Source organism: Mustela nivalis (assembly GCF_964662115.1).
Source record: "Mustela nivalis genome assembly, chromosome: 12".
Lineage (NCBI taxonomy): Eukaryota > Metazoa > Chordata > Mammalia > Carnivora > Mustelidae > Mustela > Mustela nivalis.
Genome location: NC_139031.1, coordinates 45,129,044 through 45,155,669, shown reverse-complemented (window position 1 = coordinate 45,155,669; position 26,626 = coordinate 45,129,044). Strand labels below are relative to the sequence as shown.

The 26,626-nt window shown below is 41.7% G+C and overlaps 1 protein-coding gene and 1 long non-coding RNA gene across 2 annotated transcripts in view; one reads left to right on the top strand and one right to left on the bottom strand.

Moving 5' to 3' along the window:
* Nucleotides 1–26,626, bottom strand: part of SCRN1 (secernin 1) — a 62,134-nt gene that overhangs the window by 33,777 nt on the left and 1,731 nt on the right. The window contains exon 2 of the mRNA XM_082692874.1: nt 5,176–5,335. Within this exon, the coding sequence (XP_082549000.1) occupies nt 5,176–5,334 (159 nt within the window). The 5' untranslated portion in view covers nt 5,335. The remainder of the gene's footprint in view (nt 1–5,175; nt 5,336–26,626) is intronic.
* Nucleotides 1,467–26,372, top strand: LOC309845213. Its single transcript, XR_014301109.1, has 3 exons — nt 1,467–1,540; nt 1,666–1,810; nt 26,052–26,372. It is a non-coding gene; the product is annotated as an uncharacterized lncRNA (long non-coding RNA).

Sequence of the window (26,626 nt, the reverse complement as noted above, 5' to 3'; positions counted from 1 at the left end):
GGCATTGGGGAGGGTATGGTGAGCACTGTGAATTGTGTACGACTAATGAATCACAGACCCGTACTCCTAAAACAAATAATACGTTATATGTTAATAAAATTTTTTTAAAAAAATCAGTTTCAGAATAATATATATTCTGTGCTACCTCATGAAAAAAGTAAGAAAATAAGGCTAAATATTCATATTTGCATGCATTTGCATAAGACACTGGAAGGATGTGTAAGAAATTAATAAGAAGGGCTATATGGGATGGAAATCAGAGTGACTGGTAATAAGGGGTAGAAAGTCACAGTTAACCTTTTTAATATCACTTAATCTTTGAACCATATGAACATGTTACCTATTCAAAATGTTAAATTACATTAAAAAGTAACTTTACTTTTTAGTTAAAAACTAGGTCCATAAAAAAAAAGTAAAAAACTTTACTTTTTAACTTTTTAGTTAAAAACTAGGTCCATACAAAGACTTGCATACAGGAGGGAATAAGGGCTAAAAAACAAAACAAGACAAAACAACAAACCGAAAAAAAAAAAAAGTAAAAAAACCCAAAAACCTGCACACAAATATTTATAACAAATTTGTTCATAATTGCCAAATCTTGGAAGCAATCATGATGTCCTTTAATAGATGAACAGAAAACTAGACCATGGTTCATCCAGACCATGGGATAGTTTTCAGCACTAAAAAGAAATGCACGACCAACCCAGAAAAGATCTGGATGAACTCTGAAAACATAACTACTAAGTGAAAGAATCCAGTCGGAAAAGGCTACACACCAGGATTCTAACTACGTGACATTCTGGAAAAGGCAAAATACTCTAGAGACAGTGCAAAGACGACTGGTTGCCAGGGATTAGGAAGAGATAAATAAAGAGGAGGAGCACAGAGGATTTTTAGGGCAGAGGAAGTACTGTGTATGATGCTATAATGGTGGATAGGTGTCATCACATACATCTGACAAAACCCATTAAAATACACAACACCAAAAGCAGAACAGAATGTAAAAGATGGACTTTAGTTAATAATAAATGTATCAATGTTGGCTCATGGATTATAACAAATGTATCACACTAACCTAACATGTTAATAACAGGGAAAGATGAGGGAGGCCCCAGCTTTCCCAGGGTTATATGGGAACTCTCTGTACTTTCTGTTCATTTTTCTGTAAACATAAAACTGTGCTTCAAAAGAAAAGTGAAGCCTATCAATTTTAAAGAAGAGAAAGGGAAAGGGAGCCCAGTGCCAGCCAGGAAGAGTTCTGAATGGCATACAAATCAGCCCAGACTCTGATCCTGTAAACACAACCGTTTTTAAACAATGCAGTGACAGAGTTGTGCTCTGAAAATCCTGGTGACCTCACAGTCTGAAGGATCTATGAAAAGGAGAGCCAGGGACCAATAAGCAGATGACAGCGGAAGGGAGATGGGGGTGGATCTGAATGATCAGGGATCCTAGGGAGGAGATGTGAACACAGGACCGGAAGCAATAGGACTTGGTGGCAGCTGTCCCCAAGCATCTAGGGATACATGGGAAAATGAGGGTCAGAGTTTCCCTCCAGTCTCTAGATTAAACTATGTGGCAGACAAGGGTCTGACAGAGGAAGAGGAATAAGATGGGGAAAATGAATTTGGTTTCTGACCTGTGATGTTATTTTATTACCTGCAGAATACGGATGTGGAAATGTACAGAGGCAGCTCCAAACACAGGTTGGCAGCTCAGAAAGGAGGTCAGGTTGTCTTGGAAACGAATTCTGGTATGGATCAAACTGCACTTGTTTATGCAAGGGGACGCCATTGAACTTCCAGCGTAGGTGAGTGATTACATACCATGCATTAACAAGGGAAAGGAATCTAGTCTACTTTCTAACCTGATTGTACCCGTGAAAGGAAAATACTGGGTTTTTTAGCCTATCCCTCCCAAAATTAAACATATTTTTCTAAAATATCTATTTCAGACATATTTATAAATGGCTTTTGTGTGATACTGTGGTTACTATGGCTGCTAACAAGTGACCCCAAGATTTAGTGGTATAAATCAACCATTTATTATCTCATGAATTCAAAGGGGCAGGAGTTTGGACAGGGTGCCACAGGGACGGCATGTCTCTACTCCACAGTGTCCGAGGCCTGGAATTGTCTGAAGGGCCATTCACTCAAACATCTGGCGGTTGGCTGTGGGTTGACACTGGCTGTTGGTTGAGGGACTTCGGTTCCTCTCCATGTGGACCCCTCCCTGTGTTCTTCCTATGTGGGCTGGTTTGGGCTCCCTTCACCATAGCTCCTGGATGCTTAGGGCCAGACCCCAAGATTGAGAGACTCCATGCCCAATGCTTCTATGGCTCAGCCCTGGAGGTCACATGGCATCACTTCCACCAGGCTACGCTGGTCAGAGCAAACGTAAGCCCTCACCTAAGTTCATGACCCTCACCTCCCCACCGAGGCATGTTCATCACACTGTACAAAGTACGTGTAGGATGGGTTTTGGTGCAGCTATCTTTGGGAAATTAAATCTGCCCACGGGAAAATCAAAGTGTTGTTTCAGTTGGTATGACTCTTTGAGAAAAAGGAACATTGAGGGAAGACAGACAGGGGAAGTCAAAATAACTCAGACCAGCAAACTTCATCTATGCCCAGTGCACTCGGCTCCAGGAAGGGAGAAACATTCAAATCCAAGCAACATGGACATGGAAACATGAATGAATGAAAACCCACTTAAAAACTAGTGTGATCGGGCACGTGGGTGGCTCAGTTGGTTAGACATCTGCCTTTGACTCGGGTCATGATCCCAGGGTCCTGGCATCAAGCCCCGCATCGGGTTGTCTGCTTAGTGGAGAGTCTGCTTCTCCCTCTCCCTCTGCCTGTCGCTCCCCCTGCTTGTGCGCTCACTCTCTCTCTCTCTCTCTCTCCCAAATAAATAAATAAATAAATAAATAAATAAAGTCTTTAAAAAATATATTTAGGCATTGCAACATTTAATAAATAAAATAAAATAAAACCTAGCACGATCATCAGAAAGCCTAGCACTCTTCTCTGCCTGTACGAAAGAAAAGTCCAGAAGTTTAGTGGCTTGGACCTGTTAGTGGCACAGCACAAGAGGAGAGCAGTTCTGAGAAAGTCCTATGAGAGACAGGCTGTCACTGCCCCAACTACACACAATCCATATCCCAAGTCACACTCCCATGTTGCCAGCCGCGTCCCCGCCTCTGCTCCATCCACCTAACACAGCCACTCCTAACAGAGTTCTGTTGCTCTCTGGTGCTGCTTTGTTGCCTTTAAAGGTTTGAAACAGTTAAAGATTCAGATAGGAAAATAAAACACACATTGATGAATACCTTTTAAAACCTAGCACAATTACCAGAAAAAAATAAGTTTATCTTGAACGCATAGAATGCCAATGAGTAGAGGTTTATGTCAGTGGAAAGAGCTCATCAATTTACCTGCCCCTTTAGTTTTTTTCTCTACATTCTTCATCCTTTAACAAACAACAACCATTGAAACACACACACAAATGAATACGCCATAACCAAGACGTTTATTCTATGAATGCAAAGATAGTTCAATTTATCAGATAAACTGAAAGAAAAAAAATCCAGTGATTATCTCTGTATCACTGAGGGGGGGGCCTTCAACAAAATTTAACACCTACCCTTGAGGGTTTTTTTAACCACTAAAAATGAAAATTTTGATGTATACTTGTTAACACAATAAAACTATGCAAAGCTCAGTCCTAAAGCCAGTGTCTGAGTGACTAGAGAATCACTAGAGGTTGCCCCACTCAGGTCAGGAAAAGACAAAGAAAACCACTATCGTCACTAAATATTAACACTGAATCCAAGCTATCAGCCAATCAGATAAGAAACCAGACACGTAAGAACAGACTGCCTCTGTTTGTAGGCATTGATAACAATAAACCTGGAAAACCCAAGAGAATAAATGATAAAAGCTGAAACAACCAATGAAAGAATTTAGTAAAGTAGCAGACTTTAAAATTGACATCAGGCATGGCGAAAGTTTGACGGTACACTCCAGGAATATGGAGAAACAGTCATTGTTCCATCGCTAGCAGAAATGCAGAAGGACACCACCTGTGCAAGCAAATCAGATAAAGTCCAAAAAAATTACACACTTACTTACTCTGTGACCCAACAATCCCACTATTGGGATCCAACAATTGGGATATCCCAGTGAAGGACCGACAAAGATTTTTAAGCACTCAAAATAGGAATTGATGGATAGTCTTCTACCATGATACAATACATAAACCAAGACCAGATATTGTGACCGATACACCAGGCTATCAGCCCCTCCAAAATACAACAACATATCTGCAATAACAAAAGACTGGAAAAACCACCCAGATGTCCAGCAACCTGGGACTAAACCATGATACATCCATAGAATGGAACGCTCTGTATAGCTCTAAGTGAGGAATGAGGAATAGGACCTCTGTTTACCACATGGGCTGATCTCTAAGATATGTTTTTTTTTTTAAGATTTTATTTATTTATTTGACAGAGAGAAATCACAAGTAGATGGAGAGGCAGGCAGAGAGAGAGAGAGGGGAAGCAGGCTCCCTGCTGAGCAGAGAGCCCGATGCGGGACTCGATCCCAGGACCCTGAGATCACGACCCGAGCCGAAGGCAGCGGCTTAACCCACTGAGCCACCCAGGCACCCTCTCTAAGATATGTTTTAAGGTGAAAAAAGAAAAGTGGAGAAAAGCGTACACGGTGTGCTACCATTCATCCAAGAAAGAAAAACATATGGGATAAAGGGGCATGTGTGTGTATGTTTGTGTGTGTAGTTTCTTACATGCGCAGGTAATTTTTTAAATGGAAGGACAAACCAAAAAAACTTTCAAGAAAAAGGAAAAAAATAAGTAGAGTAAATGAGACAAAGAAAGATACCAGACTTCTATGAATACACCTTATTTTATACATTTGACTTTGGAACCATGTAAATATTTTACTTACTTATAAAAGAAGGGCTATAGCCACGAATGTAGTATTAGTCCCCGTGTGATGCTGTTTTTAAGGCCACAAACAAACTTGCGTGGGATCAGGAATCACAGAACCGACATGGCAGTTCTGACCAGTGAGCCCAGTTAAGGAAAGGTGCACTGAGCCAAGCCGGAGGAAGGGAATGAGCACCAATGAGAGACTCTAACACGGGACTTACCTCAACCTTGCTCCCAGGTTCATGATCAGCAGCCGAAAAATACATAACCTCCTGTACTTCATCCCTGGGCCGAGCTGAATTTTTTCCAAACACCACCAGCCCGTCCTTAGCACGTGGTGGGAAGGCCACAAAACAGTAACTCGGAGGAGCAGCAGCCATCCTGCAAAGAGAGAGAATGCCAGGGATGGCCTGGAAGCAGTTGTGACGTAGAACATTCCAGGAGTGAGTTCTTCAAACACATTGCACCAGCGAAAATAGTTTTCACATTGAACTGTGTGCAGCTCGCTCATTAAGGGATCCCAGCTGGCACATGAAGTTGGGCGCACGCAGTAGAATTAACACAGCCACTGAGACCAGATAGTGTTTAGTACTCCATGGGATTAAACAAGCTCAGATTTGCAACAAGCTGCAGTCAGGGACAGCCAAAAGCGCAACGACGTAAGAGAAAGGAAAGGAGGTTATTGTTCCCCGCAGAAAACACAAACAGACTGCAATCTGTCACCGTAATGGAAAAATAAATAGCTACACTTGTAACATTGCCCAATGCAAGTGTCTTGGATCTAGAGTTGTGTGGCTTGCACCTAATGGATTTGGGGGTTGTGATGAGGAAATGGGTCTAGAAACAAAGTGACAGATACACCCCCTATTTTATATATTTTTACTCCACCTCAATGACACGACGCTCAGGGATCTCTTGGTTCTCCTCCAACCTTTCCAGTGCTGCTGGGCTGACTCGTTCTCTTTGACCTGGCCAATGAGCTTCCTCACTGCTGTGTTCCTCTCTCCTCATTTCATGCTCCTTTCTCTCTGGGAAAGCTCATCCATGCCCATTGGTCACTCATGTGCCCGGAACCTCCACAGTCAATCCCAACCCATTCTTTCCTTGAGCTCCAGACCCGAAGACCCAAATGCCTTCCTGATACCCAAAGCTGATTTCTTCTTCTTCCCAAACATCCGAAACTCAAAAACTATCCTTATCACCTGCTTCTCTATTATCTAGCATATCACCAAATTCCACCTGTAAACTTGCTCTTCTAAATCCCTTTGGAAACTCGCCCCTTCTCCCCATCTCCACTACCACCACTCTGCACCAGCCAGCCATGTCTAGACTGGATCCCCATAATAGTCTCTTAAGGGGTTACTGCATAACCTCTAGTATTCCCCCTCCAAAACATTGGCACACAGCAACCAAAGCGATCTTTTTAGAAGAAAATTTGACCATGTCAGTCTTGTCACTATGCTTAAATTCCTTCAGGGGTTTCCCACAGTTATTAAAATAAAGACCAAAATCGATCAAGCCTGTACCTCCTCCCCAGCCTCACCTCCCGCCACTCACCATTCTGCTCTCTCAACGCCAGCACCGAGGCCTTTTTCCAGCCCCTCTGATCCTCCCAGGGCCTTTGCACATGCTTCACTCCTCTCTCTGAGCACTCCTCCCTTTGTTCCCTATACCAAAACTATTTTTTCTACTTACCTTCCACTCCCTCACGTACCAGCTCAAATGTCAGTGGAATTTACGTCACTGTACTGTATGCGTTCATAGAATTCTACCTTTTTCGTTTATAGCAAATCTTAATCTGAAATACTTATGTAATTATTTTATTACCAACAATCAATGCTTGGTCTTTCCCCCCAAAGTCTAAGTTATATGAAGTGGGGGGGGGGGCATGTCTCTTTTGTACACCCCTCTAAACCCAGCTGTATGCAAGGTCTTCTGCAGGGCAAATTTTCAAAAAATAATAAACAAGTGCTCTCTTCTTCTTTCTTAAAACTGAACCCAACCATGCCTCTGTATCCGGCTAGAATGCCCTCCCCTTAGTCTGTGCACATCCTTCAGGGTCTGATTCAAAACTCTTTTCTTTCAGGACGCCTTCTATAACAGACTCTGTCATTTTCTCAGCATCCATTGCCCTAAAGTGTCCAGTTTGTTCTGGGGTGATATGTATTTATTGCTAGTAAATGTACTGCTTCAAATGTTTCAAGTAAAGATCCCTGAGGGCAGGGCCCAGACACCCAACTACGCAGCCCCTTTCTTAACCTCCTATTATGGGCACTCAACAAACATTATATTTTACACTATCATATTTGTGTCACCCATTATCCGACTTAGGTGTGTTTTATTTTACGATCCCAAAATATGAGTCAGAAGGAAAGCAACGTCCTCAGCAAAGCCCCCTGGGATTCAAAACTCAGCCGCACCTCCCACTACTGTGTGACCTTGGCCAAGTCACGTCACCTCTCTGGGCCTAGGTTTTCTCTTCTGCAAATGTCTGGTCCCAGCCCATAAGTTCATCATCCAATGACGTGATGCTTGAGAACAGATTTGGCAAACTGTGGAGGCTGCATGAGTGTAAGATATTTTATTTGGGTTTTGATTGTTCAAACAGAGCCGCATCTCAACATTTCTACAGGGCAGGCCAACCAAAACCATCTCACGCATAACTGGAGCAGCTATCGAGTCACAGAGTCAGTCACTTTCTGAGTTTGGAACCTTCTTTGTGAGAGACCCTATTGCTATGTCTGCATCCAGGCTGTTTCACATCAGTCTGTCCCTGTATACACAAACACACACACACACATACACTCACACACACACACACACATTGTGCAGGGCAGGCCCCTCTGAGGGTACTGAGAAGCATGGGAGCTCAGAGCTCTGAAAATCATTCCCCTTCTAGTGCAGAAAATCCCCCCCCCCCAGCCCCTTTGTGAGAAAGAAAAGGCAGGAAGATAAAGAAACTCCAGTTCCTTCTCCCTTTATCCTTTCCTAGTTCAACAAAAACGGCATTATCTTCAGACTTGAGGGGTAGGCAGCAATCAACCAAGACTTTGTAAGTGTAAGAAAGACCTAGAATAATTATAAGATAAAATGCATTAATAGTGTGTTCCCAGAATTTGAGGGTGGGAAGAATTGCTGGCTGAGCCAAATAAAGTGAAAACCCAGATGAGAAGGTGGAGAAAGGGTACATTCACCTGTGTTTGTTTGCCTGCCTTCCTTCTCCATCACTGGGTCATTTCAAAAGAGCTGGTGTCTCATCTACGAGCACAACCTTACCTTATTTGGCCCTTAAAAATAGTAGCAATCCACTCTGCATTTATGAGCACCTATTCTATTCTTCAGCCAGGACATCTGCTTGGTTAGCAAGTCATAGGAATCACGTGATCGTGATCTGGATATAGGCGACAGAAGCCCAGGGGTATGTGGGCCCAGAGAGGCTGTCTTTTCCACTACATCTGGTGAAAGACCAGGAATACAAGAAGGGAACAGAATTTTAATGTCTATTTTATTTTATTTTATTTGTTTAAGATTTTATTTATCTATTTGACAGACAGAGATCACAAGTAGGCAGAGAGGCAGGCAGAGAGAGAGGAAGGGAAGCAGGCCCCTCACTGAGCAGAGAGCCCAATGTGGGGCTCCATCCCAGGACCCTGAGATCATGACCTGAGCCGAAGGAAGAAGCCTTAACCACTGAGCCACCCAGGTGCTCCTGTCTATTTTTTTTAATGCTAAAGGAACCAGAAACTGTGTAACACATCCAGCAGAAAACTAGCCAACAACAATTGTGCATTTTTCCTGGACCACCATTCTACACACTGACTAGCCTCAGAGATGATTTAGCTGGATCCTCTTCCACTCTCTAGAGCAGTGACTCCCAAAGAACTTTCTACCTTGATGGAAATGTTCAAATGTTCAATCTCCACTGTCCAATATGGTGGCCATTAGCTCCATACAGCTATTAAAGTACAGTTAGTGTAATTGAGGAACTAAATTTTTATTACAAACTTTTAGTTTAAACTTAAATAGCCACACCCAGGAAAGAGGAATGCTATAATATAATATGAATAGTGGTAGCCTGACCATGTAATTCTTTCTGATCTTTTCATATTTTCCTTTAATTTCCAATCTCTCTATAAGTATTTATACTTAACACAAACACAAAAATGATTTTTCAAAAATAAACCCAGTGGTTAGTACCAATCCAGGAATTTTATTTTATTATTTTATTTTTTTAAATATTTTATTTATTTATTTGACAGAGAGATCACAAGTAGGCAGAGAGAGAGGAAGAGAAGCAGGCCCCCTACCGAGCAGAGAGCCCATTGTGGGGCTTAATCCCAGGACCCTGGGATCATGACCTGAGCTGAAGGCAGAGGCTTTAACCCACTGAGCCACCCAGGTGCCCCTTATTATTTCTTCAAAGATATATTTATTTATTTGGCAGAGAGAGAGGATGGGCAGAGGGAGGGGGAGAAACAGAATCCTCAAACAGGATTGAGATCATGACTTTAGCCGAAATCAAGAGTCAGACACTCAACCAACTGGGCCAGCCAGGCCCCTCGAATTTTATTTTAAAGAAAACACTTTCGCTCTACTTCTATGTCTTGATACATCTAAAGTTTCAAAACTGGCAAATCCTTATGATTTACAGTTATGATGCCATTTGTTATTGAGGTATAATTGACATACATCATATTAGCTTCAGGTACACAACATAACAATTCAGTATTTGGATATGCGGCAAAATGATCACCACAGTAAGTCTAGTTAACATCTGTCACCACACTGGTCAAGAAATGTTTTTGCTTGTGATCAGAACTTTTCAGATCTACTCCCTTAGCAATTTCAAGTACGCAATACAGTATTATTAACTATAGTCACCATGCTGTACCTGACATCCCCAGGACTTTTTTTTTAAATTATTTTTATTAACATATAATGTATTATTTGCCCCAGGGGTACGGGTCTGTGAACTGTCAGGCTTACACATTTCACAGCACTCACCATAGCACATACCCTCCCCAATGTCCATGACCCAATCACCCTCTCCCTAACCCCACTTATTTTGTCACTGGAAGTTTGTGCCTTTTGGCCACCTTCAGCCATTATGCCCATCCCCCAACTCCCAAGGATGAAATTTTTTTATTCAGCATTATTTACATTTATTCTCTGATACTTTCTTCTACTTTTTTCTACCACCTGCCTAATTCAGAGCTGTTCAAGGAGTACATAAATTTTCCTTCAAGGCCTCTTAATAACACTATCTCCTCTGTTAAAGTAAAAAGAAAAATAGGCCCTTCCGGAAGTAAATTCTCCCTTGACCCTGAGATGAAATGCTTCTGAAAATGATTTAGGGAAACTGCTTTTTGTTTCTGTTATTGTCAAAATATTAGTTAACATACCAAATAGTTACACTAGAAAAGAAAAAAAAATCTGACAAGTTGACTCATCTATATACTTTATAAAGCATACATTTGGAAATCTTTGTTTACAAGATTTTTATAAATTATTAAATTCTTCATGCATGACACAAGAAACTAAGACTTTTTTTCTCCTTTTCCCTCAGGTACCTTATTGTGATATGATACTCTCCTCCACAAAGAAAAGTAAGCTAAAATTCAATGAACTCCCTATCGCACATGCTAAATAGAAACTTAGTGCCTGAAAAAGTGTTCATCATTTATATTTAGCTTTGGAAAACACAGTCTGCCATTTGATAATGGACTTTTCTTTTTTTCTTTTATTTATTTATTTATTTATTTATTTGACAGAGAGAGATCACAAGCAGGCAGAAAGGCAGGCGGAGAGAGAGGAGGAAGCAGGCTCCCCGCTGAGCGTGAGAGTCCGACACGGGACTCGATCCCGGGACCCCAAGATCATGACCCGAGCCCAAGGCAGCGGCCCAACCCACTGAGCCACCCAGGCATCCCTGATAATGGACTTTCCTATCATAATACTCTCTACTTAAACCAGCATTAAAATGAGTAGACAGAACTCACTCAGAAGTAAAGCCATGATGGCTTTTTAAAACACTTGCTTGTTTTAGAGTGCCTGGGTGGCTCAGTCAGTTAAGCATGTGCCTTCAGCTCAGGTCATGATCCAGGGGTCCTGGGCCCCAGCTCAGAGGGTGGACCTGCTTCTCCCACTCCCTCTGCTCGTGCTCCCTCCTGCACTCTCTCTCTCTCTCTCAAATAAATAAAATGTTAAGCAAAAAACAAAAACAAAAAACAAAACAGGGACGCCTGGGTGGCTCAGTTGGTTAAGCAGCTGCCTTCGGCTCAGGTCACGATGTGGGACTCGTCCTGGGATCGAGTCCCACATCGGGCTCCTTGCTCAGCAGGGAGCCTGCTTCTCCCTCTGCCTCTGCCTGCCTGTGCTCGCTTTCTCACTCTCCCTCTGACAAATAAATAAGTAAAATCTTTAAAAAAAAAAATGTTTAAAAAACAAAACAAAACAAAACTTGCTTGTTTTGAGATGCAATTTGTAAACCATTTTCTGAGTCACGGGGACCTGAGGAGGAGATGGGGAACAGCATTACAAACCAAGCCTGAAATGGAACCTAAGTGTATTTAAAGCTGTGTTTTCTAAACAGCATGTTGTGGCCCTTTTGAGGGTTATGAAATCAATTTAGTGGATAGGATCAGGGCTTTTTAAATAGGCAAGCATTCTTTTTTAAGATTTTATTTATTTATTCGACAGAGATCACAAATAGGCAGAGAGGCAGGTAGAGAGAGAGAAGAGGAAGCAGGCTCCCTGCTGAGCAGAGATGCTAATGTGGGGCTGGATCCCAGGACCCTGAGATCATGACCAGAGCCAAAGGCAGAGGCTTAACCCACTGAGCCACCCAGGTGCCCCAGCAAGCATTTTTTAAATAAAATATATGCATCACACTTAATACGAGTAAGTGTTGTTACAAGAAACTTTAATTTGGGGCACCTGGGTGGCTCAGTCGTTGAGTATCTGCCTTCCGCTCAGGTCATGATCCCAGAGTCCTGGGATTGAGCCCCGCATCAGGCTTCCTGCTCTGTGAGCCTACTTCTCCCTCTCCCTCTGCCTGCTGCCCACCCCCCACCACTGTGCGCGCATGCACGGGCGCCCTCTCTGTCAAATAAATAAATAAAATCTTAAAAAAAAAAAATGAAAGGAACTTTAAGTAAGTTTGGGTATACATGTATAAACATATAAGTGAGTGCAGGCACTGGGTTGAGATACGACATTTCTCTTACTGTGGGTCTCAAGCAAAAATCTTTAAAAGCAACAGCTTAAAGAGTAGGTCTACTGAATAAGACTTCTTTGTGATAAATACCAATTAGGATTCTTGCCAAGTTAGCGATAAACTAATAGTTCCCATTAATGAAACACTCCAATTCAACTCCCATTGACGGTTAAACTGACAGGCATTTCCTAAGATGTACTTGCTAAGAATATTTTAAAGTACATTTGTCTGTGACCTGTACTGTATATTTTCTCCAACTGGATTATTTCTCACGTTCTATGCTGCTAGAAGACTGGAGACTGGGAGAAGGATGCGAGTGGCACTTATTAAAACATCAGGTAGCTGGTATTGTTTCTGTGGTGGAGAAAAGGAGTCAGATTATTCACCATCAGGAATGGCTCATCTAGCTGGTACTTGCCTTCTCCCAGCCCCCAGCTCCAGCCACGTCTCTGTATAAGCTGCCCGGCTTCCCTTAGATGTGCCCTGTCCAAGAGAAATTTCTGGGATGTTCTGCATTTGTGCCATCTAATACAGTGGCCACTAGCCAAATGGGACTACTGAGCACTTCAAATATGGCTAAGTGCACCAGGAGCTGAATTTTTAATTAATTTAAAATTAAATAGCCAACATTATACTAAGTGAAACAAGCCAACCACACAAAACAAATACTGTATAATCTCACTTGTAAGAGGCTCCTAGAAGAGTCACATTCACAGAGACAGAAAGTAGAAAGGTAGTTGCCAGGGAGGGGGGAAGGCGGGGTGGGAATGGGGCGTCGTTGTTTAATAGGGACAGAATTTCAGCTCTGCAAGCCAAAAGAGTTCTGGAGGTTGGATGCACAACAATGCGAATATACTTAACACGACTAAACCGTGCACTTAAAAAGTGTCAAGAAGATGGGAAATTTATGTTATGGGAATTTCACCACACTCAAAAATTTTTTTTAACTAAATAGCCCCATATGGCTAGAGGCAGCAGACCCGTAACCCCACAGCTTCAGGGATGCTGCCGACTGCTGGGGTGACGTCCCCCAGAGATGGGTCTAACCACCACTGTCCTCCTTATCAAGCTTCTTTGGGGCGTCACGGCTCCTCCTGAGAACGAGATGCTTGAGCGTCCCTGGGGTTCCCTGCACAGGGGCTCATTTTCCCACTCGGGCTGGGGACCGCGGGCGGGGTGCAGGCGTGCAGGGCTGGAGCACGGCACCCCTGTAACTAGGAGACCACCTACAGAATGTCTAGACAAGGAGGGAGGAAGCTGCAAGTGAGAAAAGGTCTTTGTCCTCAAGCCCAGTGAGTTGTTGCTGCAGGGCACGAATGCTCTGCGCCCCAGCCGAGCGGAGGGCGCTTTTCAGGGCGTTTTTCTTCGCCTGACTGCCAAACTGCCCGTGCCCCCTCTGTCTCAGAGCAGCCCCAGAGTGGCTGGCCCTCATCAGCCACCTTACCCAGTGAGAAGAAAGCCTTAAATTGCCTGAGAGGAAGCAAAGGACTGTCTCTCTAAGCGAGAGGCTTATTAACTGTCACGCAAGGAATGGTGACAAAGTGCTTTTACTTGCACACAAAAATGAAACCCAAAAGTCCAGCAAGCTTCCTTACTCTGCGAGCTCCCAGGCTGACCGAGCAGACTGGGTAAACATAAATCCGGGTTCTGTGAATTACCAGCCTCCAGAAAAGCCAGGGAGATATTATTTTATTATACTCTTTATTGATAAATTCATTTGATTATTGACGTTTCTGCTGAAGTGAAAACAGGACAAAGGAGAGGCACTTATGAATTGGCTTTTCTGTTGTGGATCTACTGCTGGGATTGTAGAGAATAAATAAGGTGTTTGGGAAAGGAATTATCGAACTAGAAATTGGATGTAAATGCTAACCGAAACCAATGAAAGGTTCAGCAAGCTCTGCCTGGAAGAAAGTGTTTGGTTGAAAAGTTCAAAATAGAGCATAAGGCTTTGGGAGCCCACAGCCAGGGAATTCCAGTTTCTAATACTCAACGCCTTGAACAAGGAACTATTTCACAGGAGAAAGACCACACATGGCACTAAGTAAATAAGCAGTTTTGAAGTCAACCTAGGTTTGAATCTCATACTCCTGTCACCTTTCTATGACAGGATAACAACGAGCCACAGTGAGGTGAAAATGAGCTGAAACTTGCAGATTTGTATAAAGTGTTCAGTCCCCATCCGGGACACAGTAAGGACTCATAGGTCCTCGTGAGGATGAGAAAAGGCCGTTGAGGAGGGCTGTTCCTTTGTCAATCAAGGTCTGATCTGTTCAGACTTCAGAAACTGGCTTTTTCCTTGACATATCTCAATGTTCTGTCACCTTTTGAAGATTTTGTTCATTGTCACTTGATGCCTTGGCCCTTTCTCTAATTTCAGGGCCAACACCTCCCTGTGACAGTTAGCTGCCTTGGTCATCAGCCCAATCTTCAGCTGACGTACCTCCCAGCAGCATGTGGTGGGACGGGGACGGCAGGCTGCACGTTGGCTTAGTGTGGCCCACGATGTTGTCCTCGATAGCATTTTTTAAAAATCTGAACTAGCAGCTAACATTTTTGGATCTAGAGCTTTTTCACAGAAATTCAGATACTTGCCTTCAGAAAACTGGCAACCCTGGGTCCACATTCCTGCAGGCCGGCAAGACTGGAGCTCAGCAGGGGCTCCTCCCCACAGTCCTCTCCACCCCTTGCCTCAGACGCCAAAGACAGTGACTCCTAGCCTCACCCTAGGGCTATTGCTTTTTTCATTCTTTCTTTTTTCCACGTTGGATCAGCTGTACTCATTTACCATGCCTACGTGGCCCTGAAGCCCCATGGGTACAGAGGCAAGAGAAGGATACACTTTAAGACAAACAGACCCTTCCTTGCTCATATCCTGACTCTACCCACCAACTGCAAGAGACAGGCAGATTCTGAACTCTCTGCTCCAGAGTTTCCACACGAGAAAATGGAACTAATCCCGTATACACAACATAGAACTTGCGTTTATGGGAGAGCATATGGAAAGCACCAGGCCCCGTGGCTGTATACAGTGGGCAATAAATAAACATTTACTTTCCTCCCTCTTACTCGCTGGTGATGGTTTGCCACCATAATGCCAATCCCTACTATGGCTTTCTCACCCTTTATCGCCAATGGTTTACGCTGACAAATCAGACACACGGTCCAAAGTGTAACTAAAATGTAAGGAATTGCACTGCAATGAGAACATCCAGATCTTAACCGCCAGTTTACAGAGAATGCAAATGACACCAGAGGGAGGCAATCCAGAAAGTCTAGAAGAACTAGAGAAACTATAGGACAAATCTGATTTCTTCAAAAACGACAACAAAAACTGCAAGGGAAGAAAGAGTAAGAGACAAAGTTACTGAAGGGATCTATCAACTAGTAGCACTTAATTGAATTTATTTGGGTCCTGATTTAAATAAATGGTGCAAAAACTTCATGAGACAACTGAGGAAATGTGAACACTGATTGAATATTCGATGATATTAAGGAATTCTTGTTTTAGATACTCAGACATTGTAGCTATGTCTGAAAAAAGAGCACGTATCTTTTAGAGATCCATGCTGGAATATTTCCATGTGAAATGACACAATAAAAGTAATCCAGGGTGGGAAGAAACAGTGGAAGTTCGGATGAGACAAGTTTGGCTATGTAATAAAAATGGCTGAAGGTGAGTAATGGGTACACAAGTGGTTTAATATACTGTTCTATACCGGATATGCTTGTCATTTTCTACAATAAATAACTTTTTAAAGCAAAGCACAGGAGGAGTGCCTGGGTGGGTCAGTTGGTTAAGAGCCCAACTTTTGATTTCAGCTCAGGTCATGATCTCAAGTCCTGAGATAGAGCACCCGTTGGGCTCTGCACTCAGTGGGGAGTCTGCTGGAGATTCTCTGCCCCTCCCCCTGATCACACACTCTCTCTTCCTATAAAATTAAATAATAAATCTTTAAAAAAAAATAAATAAAATAGAGCACAGCACATGATGAGATGTTCAAATTTCTTTTAAGGTTAGAAACAGGGGCGCCTGGGTGGCTCAGTAGGTTAAGCCTCTGCCTTCAGCTCAGGTCATGATCTCAAGGTCCTGGGATGGAGCCCCGCATCGGGCTCTCCGCTCAGCGGGGAGCCTGCTTTCCCTCCCTCTCTGCCTGCCTCTCTGGCTACTTGTGATCTCTGTCAAATAAATAAATAAAATCTTTAAAAAAAAAAGGGTTAGAAACAGCACTAGACTGATCAAATACAGGGAATATTTTCTTTTTCTTTTTTTTTAAGATTCTACTTATTTATGTGACAGAGAAAGAGATCACAAGCAGGCAGAGAGGCAGGAAGAGAGAGAGAGAAAGAGAGAGTGGAGGAAGCAGGCTCCCTGCTATTTTCTAGAGTTATTATTTGTAACTTGTCTGGGACTCAGATAACCTCTCTGAGAAAAGACTTTTGGGGAAAGGGGTGGAGAAGGATCTTAGTTTGGGTTGGTGTATTTGTGCAATGGGGGAAAAGGTGAGCCCGTGGTTCCCGCCACCCTGCTGTATCTCTTTCCTTCAAATTTCAAGATGTCTGCCTCTGCTCATCAGCCTGTAATTCCCATGAAGGCAAGAACTCTTGCATAAGCCCTTATTTCCCTGGCATCTAGCACACAAGCTGGCACATAATAAGACCTCAAAAAACGTTTGTTGAATAAAGGAAGGGGAAGGGACATAGCTATATTTTACCTTCAATGAGAGAAAAAGAGCAGGAAAATCCCATTTTGCCAAGGTGTTCCCATGCTGTGGTTCAGTCCGTGGGATTCATATTTGACCACGCATCAAAATCATCTCGGAAGTTTGTTACAATGGCAGATTGCTAGACACACCCTCCCTGTAGATTCTGTTCAGCAGATCGAGGCTGTGATTACAGGCAGGAGATCTCTAACGAGTGCCCAGGGGATTCTGATGCAGTCAGTTCACACCGGTGTGTGATACCCACTGGTGCAGATGATTTAACTTCTTCGCTCTTCAGAAGCATTACTCATTTTTTTCTGCCTGGCTCTTTGACTCTGAAAATTTGCAGCACACACATAACAGGACAATAAACCCCCATAAGGCATCCACCAGCCTCAAAGGCCATCAACTTTCTGTCTTCTTTCTCAATTCTATTTTTAAGGAAATCATTTAATTTTAATTGAATACCGCTGAATTCTCTCTGCCCTCAGGACAAAGGTGGGTGAAACCCATCCCTGATTAACTGGAGAAAGCAGGGTTTTCTTTTCCCTAATAAGACAAATGGTGGGGGAGGAGGATATGCTTTCTGGGTCTCCAGCTTTAACACAGGGAAATCAGAGTGCATGATAATGAGGAAGATTTGGGTTGTTAATTGTTATTTCAATGTCTTGCATTTTTTATTACTTTAAAGAAGTCAAGTTTCATCCAACTCTTTAAAAATACCTTTTAAAAAAAATGTTCTTCGTTGAACAAATGCAAGATAAGCAACTATTATGACTCCTCTGCCTTGGATAGAAAGTGAGAATTTGAGACAGGAAAAAAAGAAGAGTTAAATATTTCGAGTAGCTGAATATTCTTAAATCAGTAAAATGGCTAAGAAATATCCTCTTGTATACTTTTTTTCTTAATGATTGAGATGATCACAAAGTTAGGTGTTATTCATCCCAAAAATACTGCTAATAAAGGTTATTAGCTACAAGAAATGAAAAGAGTGTCTATTTAAAAATTCAAAACCAGAGTGCCTGGGTGCCTCACTCAGGTAAGGATCTGACTCTTGGTTTTGGCTCAGGTCACGATCTCAGAGTCATGAGACTGAGCCTGGTATTGGGCTCCACGCTGGGCATGGAGTCTGCTGGAGATTCTTTCAGGGCGGCTGGTTGGAGCAGTCAGTTGGGCATCAGACTCTTGTTTTCTGCTGGGGTTGTGATCCTGGGGTTATGGGATTGGACCCTGTGTCAAGCTCTTCACTGGGCATGGAGACCCTCACTCCCTCTGCCTCTCCTCCCACCCTGCCCCCTGTTCTCTCTCTCCCTCTCTCTCTCAAATAATAAATAAATAAATCTTTAAAAAAAAAAAAAAAAGATTCTCTTCCACTGTCGCTGCCCCAGCTCATGATTTTAAATAAATAAAAATTGTAAAACCAAAATTCCAGATAATGAATGACTATTCAATTTCATCATAACACCTGATAATTTAATGGGCCACTGCTGCTTCATTCGCCTCCCCCAAAATACAGCCATTTAGATTATCATGAGTCAAAAAAATAAAACAAAGCAAAAGAAACATGTGATACGTCATTGGCTATCTGTACATAACACGGAAAGCCGGAAAATATATAAACACACAGAATTGGGGTGTCTGGGTGGCTCAGTTGGTTGGGTGACAAACTGTTGGTTTCACCTTGGGTCATGATCCCATGAGGGTCATGGAATCGAGCCCTGCACTGAGCCCTGCCTCAGACTCTGAGCTCAGTGCAGTGTCTGCATGGGACTCTTTAAAATAAATAAATAAACAAACAAACAGAATCAGCCTGTTGAAATGAAAAGAGGTCATACAAATTAAATATGGTACCATTCGAATGATGTATGTTATCTAAATAGATGAAGCAAAAAGATCATAAGCAAATGCAACAAAATTTATAAGAGCTGTAGTATCTCCTGAGTTGCAGAATCACAATTTCTTAACCTCCATATATTCAGGTATTTTCAAATTTCCCACAGGAGAGTACAGAATTTATAATGAAAATATTTAAAAAGAAAGAAAGGAAGGAAGGAAGGAAGAAAAGGAAGAGTTGTAATCAAATACTCTACTACCCTAACTCACCGCAGGTAATAAACACAGTCTCTCACTAGGGCAGAGACCCAGGAATTGAGGAGAACTGTATGGTCATGGCAAATGAACTCATTTTACATTTGGGCCAAATCTGATTCTGCTTCATTTGCAATATATGGTCACATTGAGAAATATGAATAAAGCAAAATGTCCAACGTAATCATTCATGTGACAAACTAACAGCTAAGGAAATGTAGAGTTTTTTATATATAGTCAAACAGAATATTGTGTATCAAAACCTGAATTTATTCATTGAATAAGTGGTAAATGGTCACTTCACAAAAGTATTCTTCAAATCACTCCGGAATTTCTCTATAACACAAAATATTGTAATATGATGTGTTCCAACTTACAGATGTCAAGAATTTTTTCATGGAAACCCCCAAATAACAGTCATTGTAGTTGGCTTTGGTAATACTTCCAATGAATTTGTATGTACTAAATGGCAAGAGAATCCTATACTATTTGAAAAACAGTAGTGCAGATACATATGGCTCATTATTTGTGTACGTTCAAGGTTGGGACACATGAATTCAAGGACCATCTGCAAAAACTCTACCACACCAAGTGGCCTGTCCTTCACTCCTGGTATTTAAAATATGGTACCACTTACAAAAAAACTCAGGCTGCGAGACTGGCGACTATCATGACTCCTCTGCCTTGGATAGAAAGTCAGAATTTGAGCCAGAAAAAAGAAATGTCCTTTTAGGGATTTTAGAGTGAAGGAAAAAGGAAAGATTAGTTGAATAGCGTCCATTTCTTATGGCTATAACAATTTTTTTAATGGCAGGAAAGACTAGATAAATAGCACAAACAAGATTAATTTTCCACTGGAGCTTGCCAAATTAGAACAATATAGTCAGATCAAGTTCATTGTAAGGAAGATGTTTTCCAGTACATGGCATATGGGAAGACATTTTCCGTCTTTCATAGTAACACAAAGAAAGAAAATGACTTGTATCACATTAATGATATAGGTTAGACTGTGCAGTTAAGTTACTCTAAGAGGTTACATTATAGCTTTTTAAGGAAAAATCAGACACGTCCCAATTCCATGTACAGCTCCTCCACTTATTAAATTCTTTCATCTATGAAGTGTAGCCATGATATTCACCAGGAAATAGTATGGGGATTAAATAAGATAATATATATATAGCATATAAGGAATAGACAAACACTCAAGGCTTGCTCCTTTAACTTGTTCTGGAAGAATGTGTTTGAGATAGGCAGGTATGTGGTTAGCTACCAAAAGCATTATCTGTGGGAACGATCTTGAAACTGCTAAGCAAGCCACATCTAGGGTCCTTTCATTTCCTTCTTTTCTCATTTCTGACATTGCTGCCATTGTGTCCACTAATTTGGCAAGGTTGCTTTGAATCATGACCTTCCTACTCCCACCATCTGTTTTCTTCTCCCATCTAAATAATGCATTGTCTAGTCTCATCTTTTCCCATTAATGTGATTTGATATGTACCTGTTAACTCTACAAAGTGGGATTTCAAAAACTCTTCTCAATCATTCTTAAAATGGTGATTTACATTCTGTCTCTGTAAAAAACTGGCCAACTATTCATTTCCTACAGAAGAAACAAAGTAGTAAGACTTAAATCTTGTTGGTAACCAGGGGATAACTTTATTATATCTAGCAAAATTTGATCTAAAAACTCCTTTGTAAATACCCATTAATGCTAGGGCCATTTGCTGTGTTTTGCCTTCAGAAAATGTATCCCATTTATTATAAAACAAACAAACCTGTATTTGTATATGTGAATATATACATGTATATTTGTATATGCATATATGTATGTGCACACATACATTTATGTAAATATAAGTATATACAAAAGGGAGGAAGAGAGAGAGAGAGAGAGAAGAACCTAGAAGGATTAATGGATTACTATCTAACAGAATAGGCAGTGAAAGTAAGGACAGGATACAGAGATAGAAGCTTTAAATTTTACTTTATCTAGTTATGTCATTTTAGATTTATAGAAAGCTCATATTACTTTATTGGGCTTTTAATTATTTAAAAAAATCTGTTGCTTTAGTGCTTAAGAAAGACATTTTAAGATTTCATTTAATTCTTTTAGGTCACTAGGGCACTTCTAAATGCAATTTTAAAAATACGCTAAGGTTTTACTTTGAGAGGAGAAAGAGATATTCAGAGGAGCCTCTGATCATTACATTATTTTAATTAGAATTTTAAGAAGTCAAATGAATTACGAAAATGTACTTTGAGCCCCTAACCACCTACAAGCACCTTGTTCAATCCAGGAGGAAAATGAAACTAAAACGATGTTTTCAAGGTCTTTATCACCTAGAAGAGGTGCTCATGAACACAACCAAGAGAGAAGGGCAGGACCTAACTTAAAATAATGATTAGAAATCCTTATAGGAGCTTTCAAGGATATGTAGCTCACTTGAGGGGGTTATAGTAAGCACTGGGAGATTTAGGCTAACTATTAAGGACAGAAGGGAACATTAACCTCTCTCTGCTTCAGGTGAGACTCAAGCTGGTTGGCCCTCAGCTCCCTCCCCTCCCGGTCACCTTGACTGAGTAACCTGACACTCCACCCAGTTCAGCTCACCACCATCCCAGACTGGGCTGACGATGTGGGAGCTTGTAGAGGAGGGTGTGATTAACGCCTACATCACTCCTGCCTTCTTGGATAGCAGGTTGCTCTTCTGTCCCAATGGGAACAGGACATGTCATCTTAGCCATCCCTCCCACTATAAAAGCTCTGTAACCATCCTTTAGAGTTGCTGAAAAGACTGTTCCGAATAAGGCACAGACTAGAGGTAAGGATGACAGTGAGGATAGAAGAGACCCACAGAATGATGGGAAAGGATGTGACTGTCCCTGGCACAGGGCAGGGACAATGTGCTAGAGGGCTGTGGCTGATCTACCTTGGAGATAAAGCAAGTATAGATCCTACCTCATCCCCAATAACTATCTTCCACATTTCTTGGCTCTTCCAACCATTTCTTTCCCAAGTTCCATTAAACTTTTTAAAAACTTGGCAAAATGTTTCCAGAGCCTCTGAGGACCTATGATCCAAAAATGATACTGGCTTTATATATTCATTTAACCAGGAGTAACTAAAATAATTAAAATCACAGAATCTTATATTATTACATGTAATAATATAAAACACATAAAATATTACAATCTTACATATTACTATTGAGTATGAAGCATTCACTATGTGCTTAGTAACATGCTAAGCAATACATGTAAATATATTAAATATATAAATAATAAAATAACTTAATCCTCACAATGACCACTTCACAAGGTGTTACTATCCCCCTTGTTTAAAATATTTTATTCATTTATTTGAAAGAGAGAGACTGAGAGAGCATGCACATGAGCACGGAGGGGGCAGAGGGAGAGGGAGAAGCAGACTCCCCACTGAGCATGGAGCCTGACACAGGACTGGATCCCAGGATCCTGAGATCATGACCTGAGCTGGAAGTCAGATGCTTAACCAACTGAGCCATCCAGGCACCCCTTATTATCCGCTTTTTAAGGGTGAGAAAATTGAGATCAAGAGTGGTTAAATCTTGTCCGGAATCATATAACTAGAACATAGCAGAGAGAGAACCCAGACTCTAGAATGCCCCAAGCACCCAGACTCTACCTGCTATCCAAAGTACGAAGCGTCCCTGTTGGTATGGGCTCTGAGCCCATCCTTGGAGTTCTGTAGTTTTCTTTATAGGGCTTGGCTTCTGCCCACTTTCAGATAAGTTTACCAGAGAGAGATGTACAAATCCTCAGTCAAGGAAACGGTAAGGGTTTATGGGGACACAAGAGAAGATATGAAGAGCAGGGAGAGATGCCTGCGTTTTGCTGGGAAGATCCAATACTATATGGAGGTGTCAGTCTTCCCTACAGTAATCCATGGAGTCACTGGGCAGTCATCAATCTTGGATACAACCATGACCAAAAACGACCCTGAAGCTCATCTAGAAAGGATGTGGGACAAGCCAAGAAGTTTCATAAATGAAAACTAATGAGGAAAAACTAGCCCCACACGGTATTAAACCATGTTAGGAAGTTTTAATAATTACAACCATTCAAGACTGACACAAGAACAGACAGATTGACAGAGCAGACATTACTGAAATATACTCATATAATGTAGGAAATTAGCATATGATGAAAGCTGAATTTGAAAGCAAGGTGAAAGGATGTACTGAACAGTAAATGTTGTTAGGATAATTAACTATTTGGGATGGGGAAAGCAGGGGAGAAATCTGTGCAGATCACCAACTCACTCCTAATCTTCCCCCTCCAAATATTGTTACTCAAAATTTTTAATTTTTAGAACACATATTGGTAGAACCAGGGGAAGGCTGATCTTCTTGTCCTTGTTGTCATCTTATGTACATGTGCATAAGGAAAAGTGATCTCAGTGTGTAGTGTTGTAATAAAGTAATGTAAATTCTAATAAATCTTTGTGTTTTAATATGTCATATCTCATCCCACAGAAACCATCCAGCAAGTCAGGGGACAGTTGTCATTCACCCCATTTTAAAAAGGAGACTGAGGGGCACTTGGGTGGCTCAGTCAGTAAAGTGTCTGCCTTCGGCTCAGGTCATGATCCTGGAGTCCTGGGATCGAGCCCCACGTGGGGCTCTCTGCTCAGCACGGAGTCTGCTTCTCCCTCTCCCTCTGCGTCTGCCCCCTGATTGTGCCCTTTCACTCTCTCTCATGAATAAATAAATTTTTTAAAAAAATCTTTAAAAAAAAATAAATAAAAGGAGACTGAGAAGCATCTTGATGAGTGACTGGCTCAAGGTCACACCCCCTAATTAGAGGCAGAACCAGAGCTTGGACTGTGAATGAGATGTGTTCACCTCATTTTGATGTGCTAGATATGTTTGTGAAACCAGCCATCTCAGATGTGGAAGTCACTTTCCAGTGTGACATGTAGTTGTGTCCACGCTGCCTTTCCACCACCCTGGTTCCTGTCCCACCACCACAAACCCTACCAGTCACAGTTCCAACCAGTCCAAACCCTGGACCACTGCACGCTCTGCTTTTTCCACTTCAGAAGTCTCATAACTCAGCAGCCCCCAGGTACTTCATACTCATGCTCTCCAACTCCCTAGGGTCCCCGCGCACTCCCTCTTCATAATCTCCCTCCCTCTTCTATCCAAGTATCTCTCTCCTTACACACCCAGTTCTGTGCACAGTACCACACACCCCAACAAAACTCTGCTTTCTGCTAATGCAAGACAGATGCAAACCACATCGTGTAATCTTATGTTTTCTAGAAGCCACATCTAAAAAAAGAGAAACTGGTGAAACTATTGTTAATAATATAGTCTACTTGAATTGGATATATCTAAAATATTACCTCAATATATAATCAACACACAAATTATTATTATTTTTTTTAAGATTTTATTTATTTGACAGACAGAGATCACAAGTAGGCAGAGAGGCAGGCAGATAGAGAGTGAGAGAAGGAAGCAGGCTCCCTGCTGAGCAGAGAGCCCGATGTGGGACTAGATCCCAGGACCCTGAGATCATGACCTGAGCCGAAGGCAGCAGCTTAACCCACTGAGCCACCCAGGCGCCCTCAACACACAAATTATTAATGACATAGTTTAAATTCTTTTTTTATACAAATTTTGAAATCTGGGGTGTAGTTCACACATCTGGGTGGACTAGCCACATTTCAAGGGCTCAAGAGCCACATGTGGATAGTGGCTACTGGCTATTGAATTGGACAGCACAGACCTAGGCTGTCATTCCAATGAAAATGGCTTCAATTACTGCTGGATAAAGAGATCATGCGTGACTTTTTTTTTTTTTTTAAGATTTTATTTATTTATTTGACAGACAGAGATCACAAGTAGGCAGAGAGGCAGGCAGAGAGAGAAAAGAAGAAGTAGGCTTCCTGCTGAGCAGAGAGCCTGACTCAGGGGCTCCATCCCAGGACCCTGAGATCATGACCTGAGCTGAAGACAGAGGTTTTAACCCACTGAGCCACCCAGGCACCCCATGCATGACTTTTAAAAACATAACTGAATTATTCTTCTTCAACAAACACAAATTGCTCATGTTCAAGAATTTCCAAACCTTGTGATTTTAAGTATCTTTGGCATGTCAGGGGAATTAAGTGAGTAAATCTTCACATTCAGGCTCTAAGGTAAGCTACTGCTTTTTTAAACAGCACGTGTGGCATCATCTGTCTTCCTTTGCACATAATCATCCATACCTAGCTCCCATCCGCTTCTCCACTGTGAATTATCCTCCCTCTTCCCTGCAACCTGTGCAACTTCTTCTATAGATCATTGGGCTGAAGAAATGGAACACGCAGAAGAAATATTTTGTATCCTCATCACTTCCATGCAAATATTAACTTATTTACACTTTCCAATCTGGCTTTAGTAGATCTTTGGTTACTGGTATATGACCAAGAGAAATCAAATTCAAATTCTAGAAAAAGCCTCTGTATGCAGTGCTGCTTCAAAGTTATTTTAAAACAGTCTCGTTCACATTTTACTTAAAATTCGACATACTCAAAAGCTATTATATATCCCACTTTGGTTTCTTTTAAAAAGAAGTTGACCCAATGATTCTCCACAAACACGAGCCACACATTTCTTAATCCAGGAATGCATGTCTCACTTTAAAGAATAGGAGTAAAATTATGTTTTTGGTGCTTAACTATATAAGCAGTCTAGTCACTGGAAAATGTGGACATAAGGTGCACACAACTTAAGAAGTTAAATGGTTTTGGGATGCCTGGGTGGTTCAGTGGGTTAAGCATCCGTCTTCAGCTCGGGTCATGACCCCAGCAGGATAGAGCCCTACATCAGGCACCTTGCTCAGTGGGGGCCTCCTTCTCCCTCTCCCTCTGCTGTTCCCCCTGTTTGTGCACATGCTCGCTCGCTCTCAAATAAATTAAAATATTTTTTTTAAAGTTAAATGGTTTTGAATTTGGAAACTAAGATGCAGTCACTCACTTTAAATACCCATTGATTTTTATATTCATGTTACAGTTTGCTTTCGAATTGCTCTGTTTGCCATCCTAGTAATGACAGGTCCCTAGGCTGTGAAATGTGGCATGTAGAACCCTGACCTGGGCAGTTACGAGACCTGGATTTCGATCCTCACTGCCAGTTGCCAGCCAGCTATATGACCTTGGGTGCAACCCAGTCACCCTGCTGGCTTCAGCCTCCAGGGCTGTAAAAAGGCGGTTGACAGCAGAGTGCTTCCAGATCGCCATTCCTGACCGAAGCACTAATCTTCCTCTATTCCCATTATCCCTGAAACACTTGCCTCCTCATTCATCCCATTCTTCCTAAATGAGAAGATGGCTGGCAGCACAGCAGTGAAACCACAAGGAAAAACTGTTTAAAAAAAAAAAAATCCTAAAATGAGTCACCTTTCAAGAATTTATCATTCTCTGATGCCTGGGTGCTTGATCATGGAGCTGTATCAGGTCTTTCATTGAACTTGCTCTAAATACCTGGTAATTGTTATGTATCGTTCTTGGGTGATGTTTACACTAGACACTCAACCCTTTTAAGATCCACTCGTAGGTATAAAATAAACAGACATAAGCAGCCACATAAATTGTCCATAGTTGAGCCTGGAGAAAAATTAGTTCAAAATCACAGAGAG